This window comes from Furipterus horrens, unplaced genomic scaffold (genome assembly GCF_987537825.1).
Source record: "Furipterus horrens unplaced genomic scaffold, mFurHor1.1.pri manual_scaffold_9, whole genome shotgun sequence".
Classification (NCBI taxonomy): domain Eukaryota; kingdom Metazoa; phylum Chordata; class Mammalia; order Chiroptera; family Furipteridae; genus Furipterus; species Furipterus horrens.
In genome coordinates, this window is record NW_028327179.1 from 74,739,969 (window position 1) to 74,760,074 (window position 20,106).

Genomic DNA, 20,106 nt, shown 5'->3' on the forward strand with positions numbered 1-20,106 from the left:
CTTTGGAATTCATTAATCAAAAAATTATATAATAAATATATGTAATATATTTTATAATACAGTCGTCGTCGGCAGCCGTCCGTCTCGAGAGACAATGGTGTAGCTTCTTAAGAGTCTATCTGCACGGCCGAGAATGGCTGTGCAGTCCGACTCGGGAGTGACATGGTATCTGTCTCCTCCCGTGTTGAATCGACATCTTGCGATGACGCTGAAGCTACAGAGCCTGGGCAGGGTGATATGGAGGGCCAGCTGTTGCCCATGCAGCAGACCCCCCCTCTCTTCGCAGCTGAAGGATCCAAGGGAAAGACGAAGTCAATACAGCTTGGGTTCAGGTGCGCCGCAGGAGTTGCCGGTGTTGACTACAACGTCAAACCGCCTTAGGGACTCCGGCTCCGGATTTTCTGTCAGGGTTTACTCCCTTAGCCTTTCCCCTGAAGAGGTATGCCGCAAGGCAGCGGAGGTTTTTTGGAGTCAGAGTTTTCCTTCTCTGATGTACCCTGACTGGAAGATCGAACCAGCGACACTTAACTCGCAGGCCGACGCTCAATCCACTGAGCTAAACCAGCCAGTAAATATAATAAAAAGTCTAGCTCTTTTAAAGTCATTCGCCAAGAAAGATCAGCCACTACAACCAAAAAATTAACCTACATTTTACTTTTTTTAAACTATATTTTATTGATTATGTTGTCACAATAGTTCCAACTTTTTCCCCTTTGCTTCCCTCTGCCCAGTAACCCCCTTCCCTCCAGCAGTCCCACCCCCCTTAGTTCATGTCCATGGGTCATGCATATAAGTTCTTTGGCTTCACCCTTTCCTATGTTATTCTTAACATCCCCCTGTCTATTTTTTACCAAGTGATTATGCTTGTTAATCCCTGCACCATATCCCCATTTCTCCCCCTCCCCACTCCCAGCTGATAAGCCTCCAAATGATCTCCATACCTATGATTCTGTTCCTATTCTGGTTTGCTTAGTTGGATTTTGTTTTTATTTTTTAGATGCATTGTTGATAGTTGTTCATTTTAGTGTTCATAGTTTTGATCTTCTTTTTCTTAAGTAAGTCCCTTTGACATTTCATGTAATAATGGCTTGGTGATGATGAACTCCTTTAGCTTCACATTGTCTGGGAAGCACTTCATCTGACCTTCCATTCCAAATGATAGCTTTGCTGGATAGAGTAATCTTGATTGTAGGTTGCTTTTCATTACATTGAATGCTGCTTGCCAGTCCCTTCCTGCCTGCAAAGTATCCTGTGAGAAATCAGCTGATAGTTCCATAGACACCCCCCAGTAGGCAACTCTCTGCCTCTCTCTTGCTGCCCCCAGGACTCTGTCTTTATCTTTCACCTTTGGCATCTCAGTCATGATTTGTCCTGGTGTGGTCCCCTCTGGGTCCAGCTTGCCCGGGACCTTCCGTTCTTCCCAGACCTGTATGTCCATCTCCTTTGCAAAATTTGAGAAGTTTTCCTCATTTTTTTCAATTCTTGCTTCCTCATTCTGTACTTGATTCACTGTTTTTTTCATCCTTATGTTCCAAATCATTGATCTGAACCCCAGTTTCCTTCCCTTCACTACTGGTTTTGTGTGGATTTTTCTTCATTTCACTTAGCATAGCCTTCACTTCTTCTCTTATGCGTTTGCTGTACTCAAGCATATCTGTCAAGCCTGTGAGCATCTTTGTCACCACTGTTTCGAATTCTTCATCTGTTAGGTTGTCTATCTCCTCATCTGTTAGGTTGGCTAGCTCCTTGTCACTTAGTTCTCCCACTGGAACCTTGATTCGTTTCCCCTTTTGAGCCATACTTCTCTGTCTCCTCATTTTGACAGGCTCCCATGTTGGTCTCCACATTCCAGGTAGAGCTGTCGCTCCTGTTACATTGTTAGGGGTGGAGCCTTAGGGATTCGTCAGTGTAGGGCGACCTGTTTCACCATGTTGTGGCACTGCACTGTATGCAGGGGAGGGGTCCAAGAGGTAACAATGCTGCCTGCCCAGCACTAGCCCCTTTTCCAGGCACCTCTTCCACTTCCTCACCAGAATGGCGCCCCTCTTGTATGGGCACCAAACAGTCCCTGTAAAAAGTTTCAATGTGTAAGTATGTAAGGGCTTTAAATGTTCTTTGTAAGAAGTAGCAAGGACTTGCTAAAAGGCCTTGGGAAAAGGAATGTAAGAAGGAGTGTTATAGCAATTAGTGATTTACAAGCTAAAAGGACCTCAGTCTCTATCACCTTCCATTTACTTGTGTCTGGTTTATAACATATGTGAAGGTTGTGCTTTTCAGAATGTCTAGCCCTTTGAAAATAAATTGCTTTGCAGGGAGTTAGTTCCTGGCTGAAGAGTTATGCTGCCGCCGAAGATAACCTTATAGCCTTGCAAATTTCTGTTTCTGTTACTGCCAAGACATTCCTGCAGTCCTACCCAGCCCCCTCTTCCTAAGGCTGTTTCCCACCAAAGAAGAAACAAAGAGACTGCACCAGTATAAAAACCCAGTGTTTAGACTCCATTGTAGGTTGGAGCATGTTAGAGACCAGCTCAGGGTCTGCCCAACTCCTGGCCATCATTAAAAATCCTTTGCTTACTTTATACACCGCTTCAGAGTGTTCAATCTTGCCTATGTAGCTGTAACACTCTAGCTGCTGTCCTGGCCGTCATTTCCAGAGCGGATGGGTCTGCGGACATTCTAGGACTGTAGGGGCCCTTTAAACAAGCAGATTCTGTTGAAACTGGCAGTTTCTGCCTCCACCCCAACCCCCACTGGTCTGCATAGTCAGAAGCAATGAGGCTTGATTTTCCCCGGTGCTGGAACTGTGGGCTGTGAGGTCCGGTGAGGAGCTGGGAACGCTCCCCAAGTGTCCCTTCTGACTTTTTAAAACATGTGACTGCACTTTCTGCTAGCCTGCCACTGCCGCCGCCACCACCACACTGCATACTCTCCACCCAGACTCCACCCCTCCTACCTGTCTGGATGAGTATTAACCCACAATTTACTTTTAATAATAATGTATTACAAAGAAGATACTTGTTGGACTTATCATTTCTACTATTAAAATATTGAATAAATTTAGGTTTATAAAAATTACCCTGTAAGCTTATGTTTATTTCTTTACACTGATTCTGTGAAAGCTTCTTTCCACATTGGTCAAAATACCATCCTGTAGGTTTAATAACTTTCCAAAGTTTATTAATATTATAAGGATGTGGTGATTTCCTTTAAAATTTGTGTATCTAATGATACCAGATACTTCAAAAGCTTTAAAGGCACAACTCTAATGAAATTCATAGACTTAGCAGAGAAAGGATATAGTGATACTGTACAGAAGTTGCTACAAGATGAGGAGAGATGTGTTTAATACCTTCAGTGGGGCTAAGGTGGCTCAGAACTGGCATCAAGCTGTGGGAATATTCAGACAAAAGGTAAAGAATAACAGTACATTCTACCTCCTGTTTATCTTTAGTCCATCCATGCCTTTCCCTCTCTAGCTCAGTTTATTGAGCCCTAAGTTGATGAATCACCAGATTTGATTTCATGGTGATGAAGAAAGGGGCTCTAGATCCAGCAAGACTCAGATTTTTTATGTGATATCAAGTTATTTGTCTTCACTTCAACCTGCTTCTGTTTTTTACCTTTAAAATAGGTAATAACACCTAGTTTATATGATGTAGGGTTAATATATGTAAAGCCCCAGAATAAAGAGCAAGATATCTTCCCAGGGCTTACCAAAAGCTTGTTCCTTCTCTCTATCCCCTTCTCATACCACAGTATTCCTGGTGTCATCACTGCAGCCCAAGGTGCTTTTTTCAAACCCACAGAGAGACAAGCTGTGTTCCTGCACTCCTTGAGTGTCCCTGCATTTCCGTACTAATTCCTCTTGGTCTTCAAATCTCCACTTACCTCCTTAGGGAAGCCTTTTATAACCTCCTCAACTTGTTTCAAAAGCTTGTTACAAATATTCATGGCTCCAAAAATTCTCAGTAGTATTCATCAAGCCACAATCATTTGTGTATGTCATTGTTTCCTCCACTATATGCTCTGTGAGGGCATCAAACTCATTTCATTTTCATCACTAGTAAATTCACAGCACTGAGCTCGGTGCCTAATACATAGTATGTTTTGATAAATATTTATGGAACAAATGGATGAGGTATGGGGGTGGAAACTTGTGGAGAGTGTTGAGGGCTAAATAAGTGTTCCCATTTATCAGAACAGAAAATATTTTTTCAGAAGCAAAGGAAGAGAAGAATGGATAGGTAGGTCGGGGGAGACTTGGGTGAATGAAGAGATGGGCACAATACAATGCCAACAGGGAATATATTGTCTGGCTTTGGCCATGCAAACTGGTCTGATAAGAAATATTGGTGTTTATACTGGAAAACTAGAAATTATTTGATGTTTAGTGAGATTAAAATCATCACTATTGCAAAGCTTTATGAATTGAAAACACCTGAAAAATAGTTTAAAAATCTATTATTGTTTCTTCATGGATAGCATAAATTATGGGAATTATTAAAATATCTTAATTTGGCATTATTAAAGAGAAAAATGCATCTCTTGAGTGGAGCTCTTGTACTTTCTCACTGTCTTTCTGGCTGAGCACATGCTGGCAGCCTTCCCAGGAAGCAGCTCATAGATAACTACAATGCTTTGGCAAGCAGGTAGTGTTCTTCCTGGCATTATGCAATCCTTTTGAATCAAAGAAGCAATGCATGAACAATAAGTGGTTCTGTGGATAAGTATTTTGAACTCTTATTTGGACAACTGAGCAGAATTATCCTTTGCATATACAGTTTCTTGTTATAGTCATGACATTTCAATTTTGCCATGAGTTCACCACAATTTTAAGATATTTAGTGACTTCTTTGATGTATGAGCTGAGCTGATGAATCAAAAGGCTGACAGTTGATGCTGTTCAGATTAAAGACCCATGTGCAAGTTAAAACTCACTGAAATGTGGAGAACCATACCATACATAGTATGTTATAGTTTTGTGAACCCTGGCTGGTTTGGCTCAGTGGATTGAGCATCGGCCTGCGAGCTAAGTGTCGCTGGTTCGATCTTCCAGTCAGGGCACATCAGAGAAGGAAAACTCTGATTCCAAAAAACCTCCGCTGCCTTGCGGCATACCTCTTCAGGGGAAAGGCTAAGGGAGTAAACCCCGACAGAAAATCCGGAGTCCCTAAGGCGGTTCGACGTTGTAGTCAACACCGGCAACTCCTGCGGCGCACCTGAAGCCAAGCTGTATTGACTCCGTCTTTCCCTTGGATCCTTCAGCTGCGAAGAGAGGGGGGGTCTGCTGCATGGGCAACAGCAGACCCTCCATATCACCCTGCCCAGGCTCTGTAGCTTCAGCTCCACTGGAGAGGACACTCCAGCGTCATCACAAGATGTTGATTCAACACAGGAGGAGACAGATACCGTGTCACTCCCGAGTCGGACTGCACAGCCATTCTCGGCGGTGCAGATAGACTCTTAAGAAGCTACACCATCGTCTCTCGAGACGGACGGCTGCCTTCCTTCCTATAGTTTTGTGATATTATGTTCCTGACCCCCATCTGAATTAGTGGTAAATTTGGTGGCATTTTCACAAGAAGGTCCTTGATTGGTAATTCCAAAAGTATTGGCCATCACCTACCAGAACTTGAGGGCTGCCAGGGGTGAACCCAGATGGGAGTGAGGTATGGTGGGATGAGGGAGTGGGAGAAAAGAATAAGTACAGGAATGTTCCTTTTGGATTCCATAGAGAAGGATTCCTCTTTACTCTTCAAATAATTTTATGATCTTGGGCCAGTCACTTAACTTCTCAACCTAAACCATTTAATCTGTAAAAGAGAATGAAAATGGAGAAGGCAGAGGGTGACTGTGAGAACAAAAGGAGATAATGTGTGAAGAGCTCTTGAAAGGCAGACTATTTTCTCATCAGTGGGTTTGTTGAAATACTGAGCTCCCATGGCAGCTTCAACAACAAGATAGTGCTATATTATGTGTACTCTGGATAGAATTTCACAGAAATCCTGGGGCCCAGAGCAGAAAGTTGGTGTTTGTGCACCCCCAGCCTGGAGACCAGCTCTAGGACTAGTCTCTGCCTGTGGCTACACTTTACCTGCCTTTATTTTTATAACTGTTGTTGGGAAAGGATACAGGAATAAGATATTTGATTTCTAGTGAGAGTAAGCTCATCATGTATATAACACCGGAAAAATTACTTTGAAAAGTTTTTTAAATGACCATGTTTTGTTTGTAAAAGAAATATTAGTTTGATACCAGTGAAGATAATATGTTGAGAAAACTGATGGTCACAGTGGGGTGGCTGCCAGGAAATTTCTGAGACAATAGGGCAAGTAAGAGGCCGTTGCTATTAGGCAATTGAGTCACAGTCAGGGGCATGAAGAACTCTTGTGGGAACCTGAGAGGGATATGAGTGGGTAGAATCAGCAGGATTGGGTGACAAGTTGTCTATTGGGGACAATAAAATGGAGGTGATGGATGTGTTCGAGCATGGTGTCCAGACAGGCAGGAGGCAGGAAAAAATAATTGGACAAATCATGAATTCCATTTGAGAACTATTTAGTTTATGTGCCAGTGGGACATGTAAGGAGAGAGCTATTGGTCAGTGTTGGAGATCCAGGTCTGAAGCTCAAGTCAACTAGAAAGGGTTGGTGGATCACACGGTAGTGGTGCTGAGACCCAAGCAAAGTAAGAGAGTAAGCCATGTGGATTTAGAACGTATTATCGATTTCTGTGTAACAACTTATCCCAAAATTTGCAGTGTAAAACAAATATATGTTACCTTACAGTTTCTTAGGATTAGAAATCTGGACATGGCTTAGCCGAATGTTTCTGCTTAAGGTTTCTCATCAAGAGCTTTTAATCAGACTGTGAGTTGACACTGCAGTCATCTCATAGATCATTTGGGACTGAAGAATTTGCTTTTTAGCCCACTCATCATACCTGGCAAACCTCAGTTGACTGGGTTTTTGGCCTCATGGAAGTTTTCTTTCTTCAGGGCAAGTAATGAGAGAGAGAACACACCACAGACTTCTAACGAACTAGTCTCAGATGTGACATAAAATCATTATTTTCTGTCATCTATACCATAAACTGCCTCTTTTTGCTGACTAGTCTTCCCTATTGCCTATGTGTAATTTTCCAGTCCAGCTCTTGCCTTCTCTCACTTAATTTTTTTATTCAAGCTTAAAAAAATATATATATATTATTTATGTTATTACAGTTGTCTCAATTTTTCTCCCTTTGCCCTCCTTCACCCAGCACCCCCCCCCCAATCCCTCAGGCAATCCCCACAATATTGTCCATGGGTCTTGCATTTATGTTGTTTGGCTCCTCTATTCCCTATGCTGTATGTGACTATTCTGTAATTACCCATTTGTACTTCTTAATCCCTTCACCTTTCTCCCCCATCTCCCTGAACCTCTCTCCTACCTGACAACCATCAAAATGTTCTTTGTATTTATTATTCTGTTTCTGTTCTGTTTTTGTGATTTATATTTAATTTTTTGTAGATATGTATTGCCATTCTATTGTTCATATTTTTTTTCTCCCTTCAACATTTCATATAATACTGGTTTGGTGGTGATGAACTCCTTTAGGTTTTTCTAGTCTAAAAAGTTCTTTATCTGTCCTTCAATTCTAAATGATAACTTAGCTGGGTAGAGTAATCTTGGTTGTAGGTCCTTGCTTTTCATCACTTTGAAAATTTCTTGCCAATCCTTTCTAGCCTGCAGAAGTTCTTTGAGCAATCAGCTGAAGGTCTTATGGGAGCTCCCTTGTAGGTAACGAATTGCTTTTCTCTTGCACTCTTTATGATTCTCTCTTTGTATTTAACCTTTGAAATTTTAATTATATGTCTTGGTGTGGGCCTCTTTGGGTTCTCCTTGTTTGGGACTCTCTGCACTTCGTGGACTTGTATATCTATTTCCTTCACCAAGTTAGGAAATTTTTCTGTCATTTTTTAAAAATGGTTTCCAATATCTTTCTCTCTCTTCTCCTTCTGACACCCCTATGATGCAAATGTTGGTATACTTGAAGTTGTCTCAGAGGCTTCTTCCACTACCTCATTTTTCTGGATTTCTTTCTTCTTGCTGTTCTGATGAGTTGTTTTTTGTTTCCTTATATTCAGAATCACTGATTTGATTCTTGACTTCACTCAGCATTTATGTCCTGTAAATTTATTTCAATTAGTGTATCCTTCACTTCTGACTGGACCATTTTTATGCTATTGAGGTTCTCAGTAAGTTCCTTGAACATCCTTATAACCAGTGTTTTGAATTCTGCGTCTGGTGTATCGCTTGTCTCCATTTTGTTTAGTTCTTTTTCTGCAGATTTGTTCTGTTCTTTAATTTGGGTCATGTTTCTTTGTCTCATTATTTTGTCAGCCTCTCTGTGTTTGTTTCTTTATATTAGGTAGAGCTGATATGTTTCCCAGGCTTGGTATGTGGCCTAATGTAGTAGGTGTTCTGTAGGGTCTAGTGGCACCACCTCCTCAATCACCCAAGCTGGGTACTCAAGGTGTACCCATCAGGTGGGCTGTGTATACCCTTCTGTTGTAGTTGAGCCTTGAGTGCTGATTGCTGTTAACATGTCCAAAGTCAGCCACTCCCTGTGTCCGGGGTCATACAGCATAAGCTACAAAGCAATCTGCAAATGGCTGCTACCTGTGCTGGGCTTGGAGGTGACCAACGGAGGCCATGCTATGAACCAAGGCCAGCTGCTTCTAGTGCCAGGCTTGGGCAACCTAGTGAGAGGTATGGGGCTCACTGTAGCTAGATGCTGCTTGTTAGAGAGAATTTAGGAAAATCTGAAGCATGGGCCAAGACAAACCATTCCAATGGAAAAGCCACTTGAAACAGCTTGGGTGGGCCCCAGGGAATCATCAGGGTGGAGAAAACAGTGTGATTTGGTTGATAGAGTCTTACATATGTAGCTTTCGAGCTGGCTCTGTGGCCTTGTTGGAGGAGGGCTCATAAAAGGAACAATGGCCCTTGTCAGCACTTCTGTCTGGAAGAAAGCTGCCCCCCTAACTCTCTCCCTGATGCCAGACAATTAGTTCTTTTTTGTATGTTTCTGTTGTCTTCCAGTCTGCTGTCCCCATGCTGGAACTCAGATGGGGTGAGTCTGAGTAAGTCTGTGCCTGGACCCTTTAAGAGAAACTGTCTGGGACTCCAGAAGTTTCAGTCTTCCACAGATTCAATCCCTGCTGGTTTTTACAGCCAGAAGTTGTGGAGATTTATCTTTCTGACACTGCAACACTGGGCTTGGGGGCCACGTGCGGGGCTGCAACCCCTTGCTCCTCAGGTATCTGTCTCAATTTTTATCTGCTACATGTGGGTGTGGAACTAGCTCATTCTGGGTCTCTATTTCTCCTACTAGGCTCCGTGTGGTTTCTTCTTTCATTCTGTAGTTGTAGGACTTCTATTCATCTTGATTTCTGACAGTTATGAATGATGGTTGTTCTATAGTTTAGTTATAATTTTGATGTGGTTGTGTGAGGAGGTGAGCCGTGTTTACCTAGGCTTCCATCTTCAGCGGAAGTCTCACCTCATTCAAGCTTTTTAAAAGGGCATATTTTTGTCTTAATTTTATTTCCACTTGTCCTCTTCTTTCTCCTGACAATTGGCTCTTATTCTTCAACACTCCACTAAATCTTCTCCGCCAAAGGTGACCTAGTTGTGACAAAGACCAGTTACTTCTCTTGTTACTTTAGCTGATTTCTGTTGTCATACTTGGTATTCTATCTCTCTCTCAAGATTCTCTCTCTTCTTAATTGCTAATATGTCATATTTTTCCTTCTGATATTCTGACACCATTGGCCTCCCCAGGATCCAGTTCTTCTGTCAAGCATTTAAATGGAGGTATTTCATAGAGTTTTGTTTGTGACTCCTTTTATTTATACTGTATTTTGTCTTCAAAGCTGACTTCCACCAAAATCGAATTATCCATGACCCACCATCATATACAAACATCAGACAAACAGACACAAATATATTGTTCTACCTGTATTATTTAGTCCTTTATTTTTGGTTAGTGGAATCCATGTACCCCAGTACAGAAACTGTGAATCATATTTTTTTCCTTGACGTATTGCATTCTGTAAATCACCAGGATCTCAGAATGTTCTCTTGCTTCTATGTCTCTCTCTAGCCCATGACCTTTGCCATAGATTAGGTCCTTATTTTCTGCTGGCCTGCTATACTCCTCTGATAACTGATATCCCAGTCTTTGCTCTGGCCATTTGTCCTCTATCTTTGATGCTACCGCCAGTTATTTGTCTAAATCATGGGTCTCAACATTTCAGTACCTGGTTGCCCACATCATTGTCTCCCAATCACCAGAGTGAGCTCTGATTCCTTGCATAGCACACACTGCATTTTACTGTCTGATCTCTCTTGGTCTGCTTTCACCCTTATATTTAAGGCTCCTACAATAGGAAATTTTTACTTCCCTTAAAAGGCCATGCTGTGGAATACCCCTATGCTTGTTTACTCCTGTTCTTTTATCTTCCTGAAATTTATTTTATTCTCCCCTCATTTCTCACTCAATCCATAGGTCCAATCAAATTTTATCTCAACCCTGTGCAGCCTCTACCTTCCTCAACAGAATTAATAACTTTTTTCCTCCCTTTTCATAGGTTTTTATTACTGCCCTTACTGGATTGCATTTTTATTTTATTTTATTTTATTGTCTCTTTTAGGAAGTATGAGCTGTTTGAGAGCAGGGTCATAGGATCATTTATCTTTGTGTCCCCAACACTTAGCAAAATGCTTGGCACATTATTAACACCTTGTAAATGTCAATTAAATACCAAGTAATTGGACTAAGTTTGTATGTCTTTAGGTATGGTTTTTACAGGGGAAACGAAGAATCCAAATACTTAAGTTCATTGGTGTCCTTTCTTCAAAAATGTGGTTTTATTAGTTATTGGAATTTAGTATTGACCATGTTAGGCAGAAAAAGTTGGAATAAAATGAAATGCCAGCCACCTTAGAACATTAAATATCAAGTAATTAAGTTTTTCTGAAGCTAATCTTAAGGTATTTATATTGCACTTTCAAATTATCTTGCCATTCCAGCTTTATACACAATTACACATTTTCAAAAGTTGTTTGTTTCTCCTTCAAATATTTTCCTGTAGAGATAATATTACGTGTAGTGTTTCAGTGTTTCTGTACCATGGTGCAATCTGGAGCTAGAAGCCACATAGTAATTGAACAAGGAAAATGTAATATAAACAGTGAGGGATTGGCTACAATGGGTAAGGAAAACTAAAGGCTATAGCAGTAGCAGATACAGGGAGCGCAGCAGCCAAGGAAGGAACAAATCTGAAAGAGGGTACATTCTGCCCATCTTCAAGGCTGAAATCCAGACCTCATTGGGAAGATGTGGTTTGTTGTACTGGATAGCAGAGAAGTTAAGAAAGTGAACTTTATGGAAATCTGTTCTAGGGGGCTGGAGGGATGTCCCTGAAGAACTCACTGGGAATCTGCCAGTGAGGGTGGTGCAGTGTGAAGCCACCATCAGGGATCTGGAGAGAAGCTGCCCACGGGTGGTGCCATGAGCCTTAGGTAAGAGAGAACCAGATAGAAGAATCCTTCTTCCTCCAATGTCCCTCCAACACCCTCTATAATTGTCCTAGCTAGCATAAGCAGGGCAATGGGAAGGTAGTGCTGAAAAGCAATAGATTGACAACTGGCACCATTCACTCTGGCTGACTGCTTGAGCTTTCTTATGTTCCTAACTAACATGCAGCTATCACAGAAATTAGGAAAACTATACATCATTTATCTTGAATTCTAGTGCCCAATGCAAATAGTGCAGGTAGATGGAAATGAGAAAGGAGATGGACACTCTGTGTTCTGAAGTAGTTAATGGCATTCTCGGACAAAATATATTGTTAAAAATCTTAATTTCATGTGCCTTGATCTAGATATATTAAAAGTACTATTCTTATACCTGTCACTAAATTAATTAGTTTTGGCTTACAAAATTAGAATATAAGACCATCTTTCCTATAGTAAGTAAATGACCCACAGCTGCTAAAGAGACAGAAGAAGTATTGCAAGTATATGTTATACATGTTTCCTTGGTTCAGTACATTAGTCAACCAAAATTTTTGAGCATCAAGGATGCTCTGTTGAGCAAAGATAGGAAACCAGAACAATTTGTGTGAAAGGAGAGGTATAAAGTGGTGGGGAAAAGGCTTGCCATCAGGTAACTGAATATGCCAGTCTGTGGGATGAGAGAGGACACTTTGCACAGAACATGTGTGCTGCTTGCCCACATGCAAACAAACATGTTGGAACCATGATCCAAGAAGCAGGGTCATAACTTGGGAGTACGTCCATATTATGAGTATGTTCTTAGGGTAAAAGTTGACATGAATTTTTGTTGCAAAAATTTAATAACAAATATAACTTATGGAGGCTACATGAAATACATGTAGTCCTGCAGACTCTTCTAGAAGAATTTTATTTTTTTTATTATAGGAAGAAAAAGCAGGAATAAAAGCAGAGTATACTTAGGAATATTGATGATGGAATAGATGTTTGATGAATCATGACTGACATTAGTGAAAGATTTGATGTCTCTTACATAATATGACCTTATTACTTACTACCCATCTCCCCCTGCCCATTTTACAAGCATCTCTTTGTGGTTGTCATTGTTTGTATTTTATATTTTACTTGGTATTAGTGGATGCCTACAAGTTTCTTAGAGACTTTACTTTTCTATCATCCATTCTTCCTACCTATGAGAAATGTGTGAGAAGTTGGAGGACTGGTGAAATCAGGGATGGTGGCAGGTATACCCTAACCCCCCAGGTGTGAATCAGTTGTGACTGACAGGTATACATGATGGGTCTGACTTAGATACTGGACTTATCACCCTATTGGCCTTTAGATCCTCACTCAAATAATAGAGGACTTTATCTCTGCTGAAGAACTAGCCAGAACTCCCAAGTACAGATTAGGGATTTGGGTTCATATTTCCAATAACTTTCTAATGAACTATTAAAGGATTCAGCTATCAGAGATGTCTCTGACCTTCAGGTGGGGGGTGGTGTGTAGTTCAAGTCGGATCATTTTACAGGTCCTCAGCACTCGTCTAAATATTTCAACATTTTAGAGATAAGATATGGGGCTCCCATGAGGTCATTAGTTATGATATATTACAAAATACTTCAATAACTGTAGGATGTTTGGTGTTACAACTCTGGCTAGATTGCTAAAAGCAAGTGGTATTAGTGTCCCTGCTTAGTTATAAATGGGTTTTTGTTCTTTTTTCTTTTCCCCAGGTTTTTTTGAAGAGTGATCGAGTGGCCAGAATGGTTCAGAGTGGCGGATGTTCTGCTAATGACTTCAGAGAGGTGTTTAAAAAGAACATAGAAAAACGTGTGCGGAGTTTGCCAGAAATTGATGGCTTAAGCAAAGAGACAGTACTGAGCTCCTGGATAGCCAAATATGATGCCATTTACAGGGGCGAAGAGGACTTGTGTAAACAGCCAAATAGAATGACCCTAAGTGCTGTGTCTGAACTTATTCTGAGCAAGGAACAGCTCTATGAAATGTTTCAGCAGATTCTGGGTGTTAAAAAACTAGAACACCAACTCCTTTATAATGCATGTCAGGTAAGTGGTCCGTATTATTTACTATTCCCCTGCCTGACTCAGAATGAACATCAAGTGTGTATAAGCCTATGGAAATGTACTTTACTTTCCATAATCACTTTGGTTGAAAAGTTGAGTGAAATTGAATTTCAATAAATCAAATAGTGATATTTTAAAGAAACTTTGAAAATTATTTGATAAAGGGAGAAGAATATCAGTACATTTTATCCAGTAAATAATTATTCCCATGTGCCCTATTTTAGGACATCAGATTTGTGCCTGTTGGGTATATATGGGGCATGTCCAACTAGTAAAATGGAAATTATTACCTGAAGATGCTTGGCAACTTATAATAAACAGTTATTCCTCAGTGCAAAATAATCTTACATAAATATATGATGCTGGTCTTCTGAATTTTATGGAAATAACTGAAGTTTCAGATATTTATCTTTAACCCAGCCAGATAGAAATGAATTGAAGATAAATGCTATACTGCATAATTTAAAGACATGACATTGAATAATATATTTTCTTTTCTGTTCTTATTTAAATCATACATATGAAAAAGCTGAATAAAATAATCATATTTGTTCCACGGAGTCTTTCATCTTTGGACCCTATGATTTGTTTAATAATGTATTCCTTCCATATTTGCATTTTGTTTGCTCATTTTAGAGGTATAAATTATTTAAGTATGCCCTAATATACAATTTAAATTTATAAAATTCTGGTATTTAAAAGTTCATCAGTTCATTAAGAGTTACATTTCTAAACTGTACATACATTTACATTTATTTTTAATACTCTTACAGATCTACTTCTCTTAATTTGGCATTCTATCCATATCATTTACTTTGAATTACTAATTTGTGGATCACTTAAAATGAACAAATTAGCAAAGTTAATTAATAGTAAAGCAATATGGCACCTTAACCCTGTGAACAATTTGTGTATTCACAGTAATTGTTTTTAACTGTGTTATTATACCTGGTGGTGGTTTGATAACAGTGGAGGATGACTATAAAACCAAACTCTCCTGTTTTAAAAGATAAATGCAGCTGGGACTTTTTCTTTTCAATAAAATAATAGTGCACTTGTACAGTTAAATATTGATGAACATAATTTAGTAGTAAAATTCAGTAGATATTTATTGGGTATGTACTCAATTCAAAAACATTGCCAGATGTTGGGGAAATCAAGCTGAGCAAAATACAATATTTGTTCTCCATATGCCAAAGTCTAATGGAGCAAATAGTCTAATAGAGCTAATAGAAAATGAGTCGATGCATGAGAGTTTACAATGAATGTTAATGGGTCATAAATATAATATCTGTGGACCTATAGTTTGTTTATTAACTCAAAATGTCTTCAAATTAATTTCTTGTTTTTTAACATCACTTCTAAAGCAAGGGTGTGGATTCCCTGATTTTTATGTCTTCTATGACTTGGAACATACTTCTAATTCACAACATATTTATTATTATTATTTAGTTCTATTAGTATATACCTTATATATTTTGATTGTTAAGTTTGTACACATTTAGAATATGTCATTTTGCAGAATTAATTTCTTTATCATTATATAAAGTCCCTCATTTTTTTTCCTGAAGACTATCTTAAACTAAGATAGCTACTCCAGCGTTCTTTTGATTAGGATTTACATGGGGTGTCATTCTCCGTCTATTTACTCTTAACCTGTGTGATTCCTTATTTTTAAAGTGAGTTTCTTGTAGACTGCATATAATTGCATCTTTTTTTTTAATCCAGCCTGACAATCTCTATCTTTTAATGGGTTTGTTTCAACTACTCATATTTGAAGTGACTTACCTGGATTAAGTTGCAGTCTTTGCATTGTCACTTCCCTGAATTTGTTCTTTGTCTCCCCTCCCTCTTTTTCTACCTTCTCTAATTTCAGTAATTGAACATTTTATGATTCCATTTTATGATTCCTGTTTTGATGTATTACTTATACTTGGTTTTTAAAAACATATTTAGTGGTTGGTAATACACATTTTTAAATGTACAATATACATTTTTAAATAATATAAGTCTACCTTCAAATAATATGATAAGGCTTTAAGTATAATGCAGCTGTTTCATATAGAGAATTCCTGACTCCTTCCTTCCTTCTCTTGTAACATTTTTGTCATTCATTTCATTGATTACACAGGGGGACAATTTTTGACATAATTCCTGTTGAGTTCGATTTTTCAGCTGTTTTAGACTTAAATAGGCATGCTGATTTCAAAACTAGAGGTAGTTTTCTTCTTCCATGTCAAGTTTTTCTGTACAGCTTATCTTTTTTTTAAGTATATTTTATTGGTTATGTTGTTACCGTAGTTCCAATTTTTCCCCCTTTGCTCCCCTCTGCCCAGTACCCCCCTTCCCTCCAGCAATCCTACACCACTTAGTTCATGTCCATGTGTTGTGCATATAAGTTCTTTGGCTTCACCCTTTCCTATGTTATTCTTAACTTCCCCCTGTCTATTTTGTACCAACCCATTAGGCTTCTGAGTCCCTGCACCATTTTTCCATTTCTCCCAGTGACTTACCTGGATTACCTCTCCCAGCTGATAACCCTCCAAATGATCCCCATACCTATGATTTTGTTCCTATTCTGGTTTGCTTAGTTGGATTTTGTTTTTATTTTTTAGATTCAGTTGTTGATAGTTGTTCATTTTAGTGTTCATAGTTTTGATCTTCTTTTTCTTAAGTCCTTTTGACATTTCATGTAATAATGGCTTGGTGATGATGAACTCCTTTAGCTTCACCTTGTCTGGGAAGCACTTCATCTGCCCTTCCATTCCAAATGATAGCTTTGCTGGATAGAGTAATCTTGGTTGTAGTAGCTTTTCATCATATTGAATACTGTTTGCCAGTCCCTTCCTGCCTGCAAAGTGTCCCCTGAGAAATGAGCTAATAGTCCTATAGGCACCACTCTGTAGGCAACTCTCTGCCTCTCTCTTCTTTATCTTTCACCTTTGGCATCTCAGTCATGATGTGTCCTGGTGTGGTCCCCTCTGGGTCCAGCTCGCCCGGGACCTTCAGTGCTTCCCAGACCTGTATGTCCATCTCCTTTGCAAAATTTGAGAAGTTTTCCTCACTTTTTTCAATTCTTGCTTCCTCATTCTGTACTGATTGACTGTTTTTTCTTCCTTGTGTTCCAAATCATTGATCTGAACCCCAGTTTCCTTCCCTTCACTACTGGTTTTGTGTGGATTTTTCTTCATTTCACTTAGCATAGCCTTCACTTCTCTTATGCGTTTGCTGTACTCAAGCATATCTGTCAAGCCTGTGAGCATCTTTATCACCACTGTTTTGAATTCTGCATCTGTTAGGTTGTCTATCTCCTCGTCAATTAGTTCTTTCACTGGAACCTTGATCTGTTTCCTCTTTTCGGCCATACTTCTCTGTCCCCTCATCTTGACAGGCTCCTGTGTTTGTTTGCCTCCTCATCCCAGGTAGAGCTGTCACTCATGTTACGTTGTAAGGGGCAGAGCCTCAGGGATTCGTTAGTACAGGGCGACCTGTTTCACCACGTTGTAGCACTATATGTGGGGGAGGGGTCCAAGAGGGAACAATGCTGCCTGCCCAGTACTCGCCTCCCTTCCAGGTACCTCTCCCACCTCTGCACTAGACCAGTGCCTCTCCAACTGCTGCCCTGACAGTCATTCCCAGAGTGAGTGGGTCCACAGACATCCCAGGACTGTGGGGACACTCTAAACAATTGGACTCTGCTGAGATGGGCAGTTTCCACCTCCACCCCAACCCCCACCAGTCTTCACAGTCAGAAGCAATGAGGTTTGATATTCCCCGGTTCTGGGACAGTGGGCTGCGAGGTCTGGTGAGGAGCTGGGAATGCTCCCCATGTGTCTCTCCTGACCTCTTAAAACATGTGACTGCACTTTCTCCTAGCCTGCTGCTGCTGCTGCTGCCTCCACCACACCATGTCTTCTCCACCCTGGCTCTGCCCCTCCTACCTGTCTGGATGAGTATTTCTTCTTTATATCTTTGTTTGCTGGACTTCGATGCAGTTTGATTTTCTGGAACTTCTGGTTGTTTCTAGTTTTGAGGTAGTTATATTCTTTCTTTGTTGCAGAGGAAGACACAGCGTGTCTGTCTATGCCTCCATCTTGACTGGAAGTTGTACAGCTTATCTTAATGCAATTATTCTAGGCTGGATCGAACCTGGGTTAGGGAACCACTAGTGCTCTCCTGTTGGCTGAGAGAAAACCTCCCTCAAGTGGGGAGGGTTGGGGGATGACCTTGGAGACCAGTGACAGGATCATACTTGTCTAGGCTATTCACTTACACATGAGACCAATGTGGTGAGAGGTTGTGTGCTGCTCTATATAGTGAATCACATTCTGAAGTGTAGTCCGAGTTCTTGTCTGTATACAAGGAGTTAGCAGAATTTATTTTTTTTTATTTACATACGTACTTATTTTCTTTCCTTCAGATCATGTCTGCCTTTGCTATTTCTCATCATAAGTGCCTAAACAACCCTGATTCATTTTGTTATATCTGTGGTGGTTTCACCATTCCCAAAGGACAAACATCAGCTCATGTGTCAGGCAAGCCTATTTTGCATATTTTAAAGTAAAACTTGGTGATCAAGATAAGTCTTGGGCCCCTCACAAGGTGTGCAAGCAGAATGCAAAAGTTTACAGATGTGGACAAAGGGAACACATGATAAATTGCCATTTGATATACCTATGGTTTGGCAAGAGCCCAGAGATCATTCAAGTGACTGTTACTTTTATATAGTCAAAATGTCATGGTATAACAAGAAAAATAAATGGAAAATAGAGTATCCTAGTCTACCATCAGCCCAGTGCCTCATTCAGCTGAAATCCCAGTGCCAGTTTTCATTGAACTACCTCTTTCGAAAAACAGGAGTATGATGAAGAACTAAGTGATAGCAACGATAAAGATTTTGAAATTGAAGATGACTCAGTTCATAAGAGATTTGATCAGCCTGAGTTGAATGATTTGTCATGAGATTTGGGACTACCCAAAAAGGCTTCAGAACTCCTAGCATCAAGACTGCATGAGAAAAAGTTGCTTGAACAAGGAGCAAAGGCATCCTACTTTTAATCAAGAGAAAGTGCATTTCTGCAGTACTTTGGAAGTGACAGTGGCTTTGTGTATTGCCATCACACACCTGTTTAATGGAGGAATTGGGAATTCCAATCTAGAATGCAACTGAATGGTGACCGGTTATGGATAGCTCAAAGTGGAGCTTGAAGTGTGTCCTTTTCCACTATGGCAATTTATGTGGTGCAGTCCCAAATGGCCATTCAGTTTGTTTTCGTGAAGAATATGAAGACATAAAGAGAGTCATTGATCTGTTGTAATATCACAAGCACAATTGGATCATCTGTGTTGACCTTAAAATGGTCTGCTTCCATCTTGGTCAGCAATGCGGATAAACCAAGTATCCCTGTTTTCTGTGTATGTGGGACAACAGAGCTCATGAGAGGCAATGGGTGGAGTCGAATTGGCCTCCAAGATCTGACTTCAAACGTAGTGATCCAAACATTCTACAGGAAGGAGCCACTTGTTGACAGAAAGAACATTATATTCCCTCCTCTGCACATAAAACTGGGTCTCATGAAGCAATTTATTAAAGCTTTGGCAGCTGAAAGAGAATTTCAAGTATCTCATTTTGGCATTTCCTAGCCTGTCAATTGAAAAGATAAAGGCCAGTGTGTTTGATGGTCCACAGATTCGGCCGCTCATTAAACATGAACATTTCATCGGAACAATGTCAGAACTCCAAAAGAATGCTTCGTTATCATTCAAAACCTTTGTCAAGGATTTTATTGGAAATACACAAGCACAGAATTACACCAGAATTGTCCAGAAACTCTTGGAGAGCTTCACAATACTTGGTTGCAACATGAGCATCAAGGTGCATTTTCTGCATAGCCATCTTGCTGACTTCCCAGAAAACCTTGGTGCAGTCAGTGATGAGCAAAGTGAATGATTCCATCAAGATTTGACTGTCATGGAGGCAAGGTACCAGGGTAGATGGGATGTACATATGATGGCTGAGTATTGTTGGAGCATCAGACGAAGATTGTCCACAGGAAAAGCTATAAGCGTAAATTTTTACCTTACTATGTATGTTTGGTAGCAGAACTTTATTATATGTGCACAATTTGACTTAAAGTAACAATATGTAGCTTTCATATTAATAAAATAGCTCTAAATAATATATCAGGTAATTTTTTTCTTTATTTTCCTTTGTATGTACATTTTGTATGATTTTTGGCCCAAAAGGAGGGTATCCTGTACCTTAAAAAGTTGATGTGATAGAGAAAAACTGGGGTCATTTTTGGACTTGGATGTGAAAAGTTAGTCAAAAACAAGTGTCGTATCTAACTCAATGAAAATTGTGTTACCCAGTGTTATGTGCTATAAACCTTTTCAGCGGTTCTCAACCTGTGGGTCATGACCCCTTTGGGGGTTGAACGACCCTTTCACAGAGG

The 20,106-nt window shown here is 40.0% G+C and overlaps 1 protein-coding gene across 10 annotated transcripts in view; it reads left to right on the forward strand.

Annotated features, from left to right (window-relative positions):
* Positions 1 to 20,106, forward strand: part of CADPS2 (calcium dependent secretion activator 2) — a 689,394-nt gene that overhangs the window by 230,252 nt on the left and 439,036 nt on the right. For all 10 annotated transcript variants that reach the window (XM_090287420.1, XM_090287419.1, XM_090287416.1 and 7 more), the window contains exon 3: positions 13,301 to 13,633. In XM_090287420.1, coding sequence (XP_090143546.1) covers positions 13,301 to 13,633 — 333 coding nt within the window. The remainder of the gene's footprint in view (positions 1 to 13,300; positions 13,634 to 20,106) is intronic.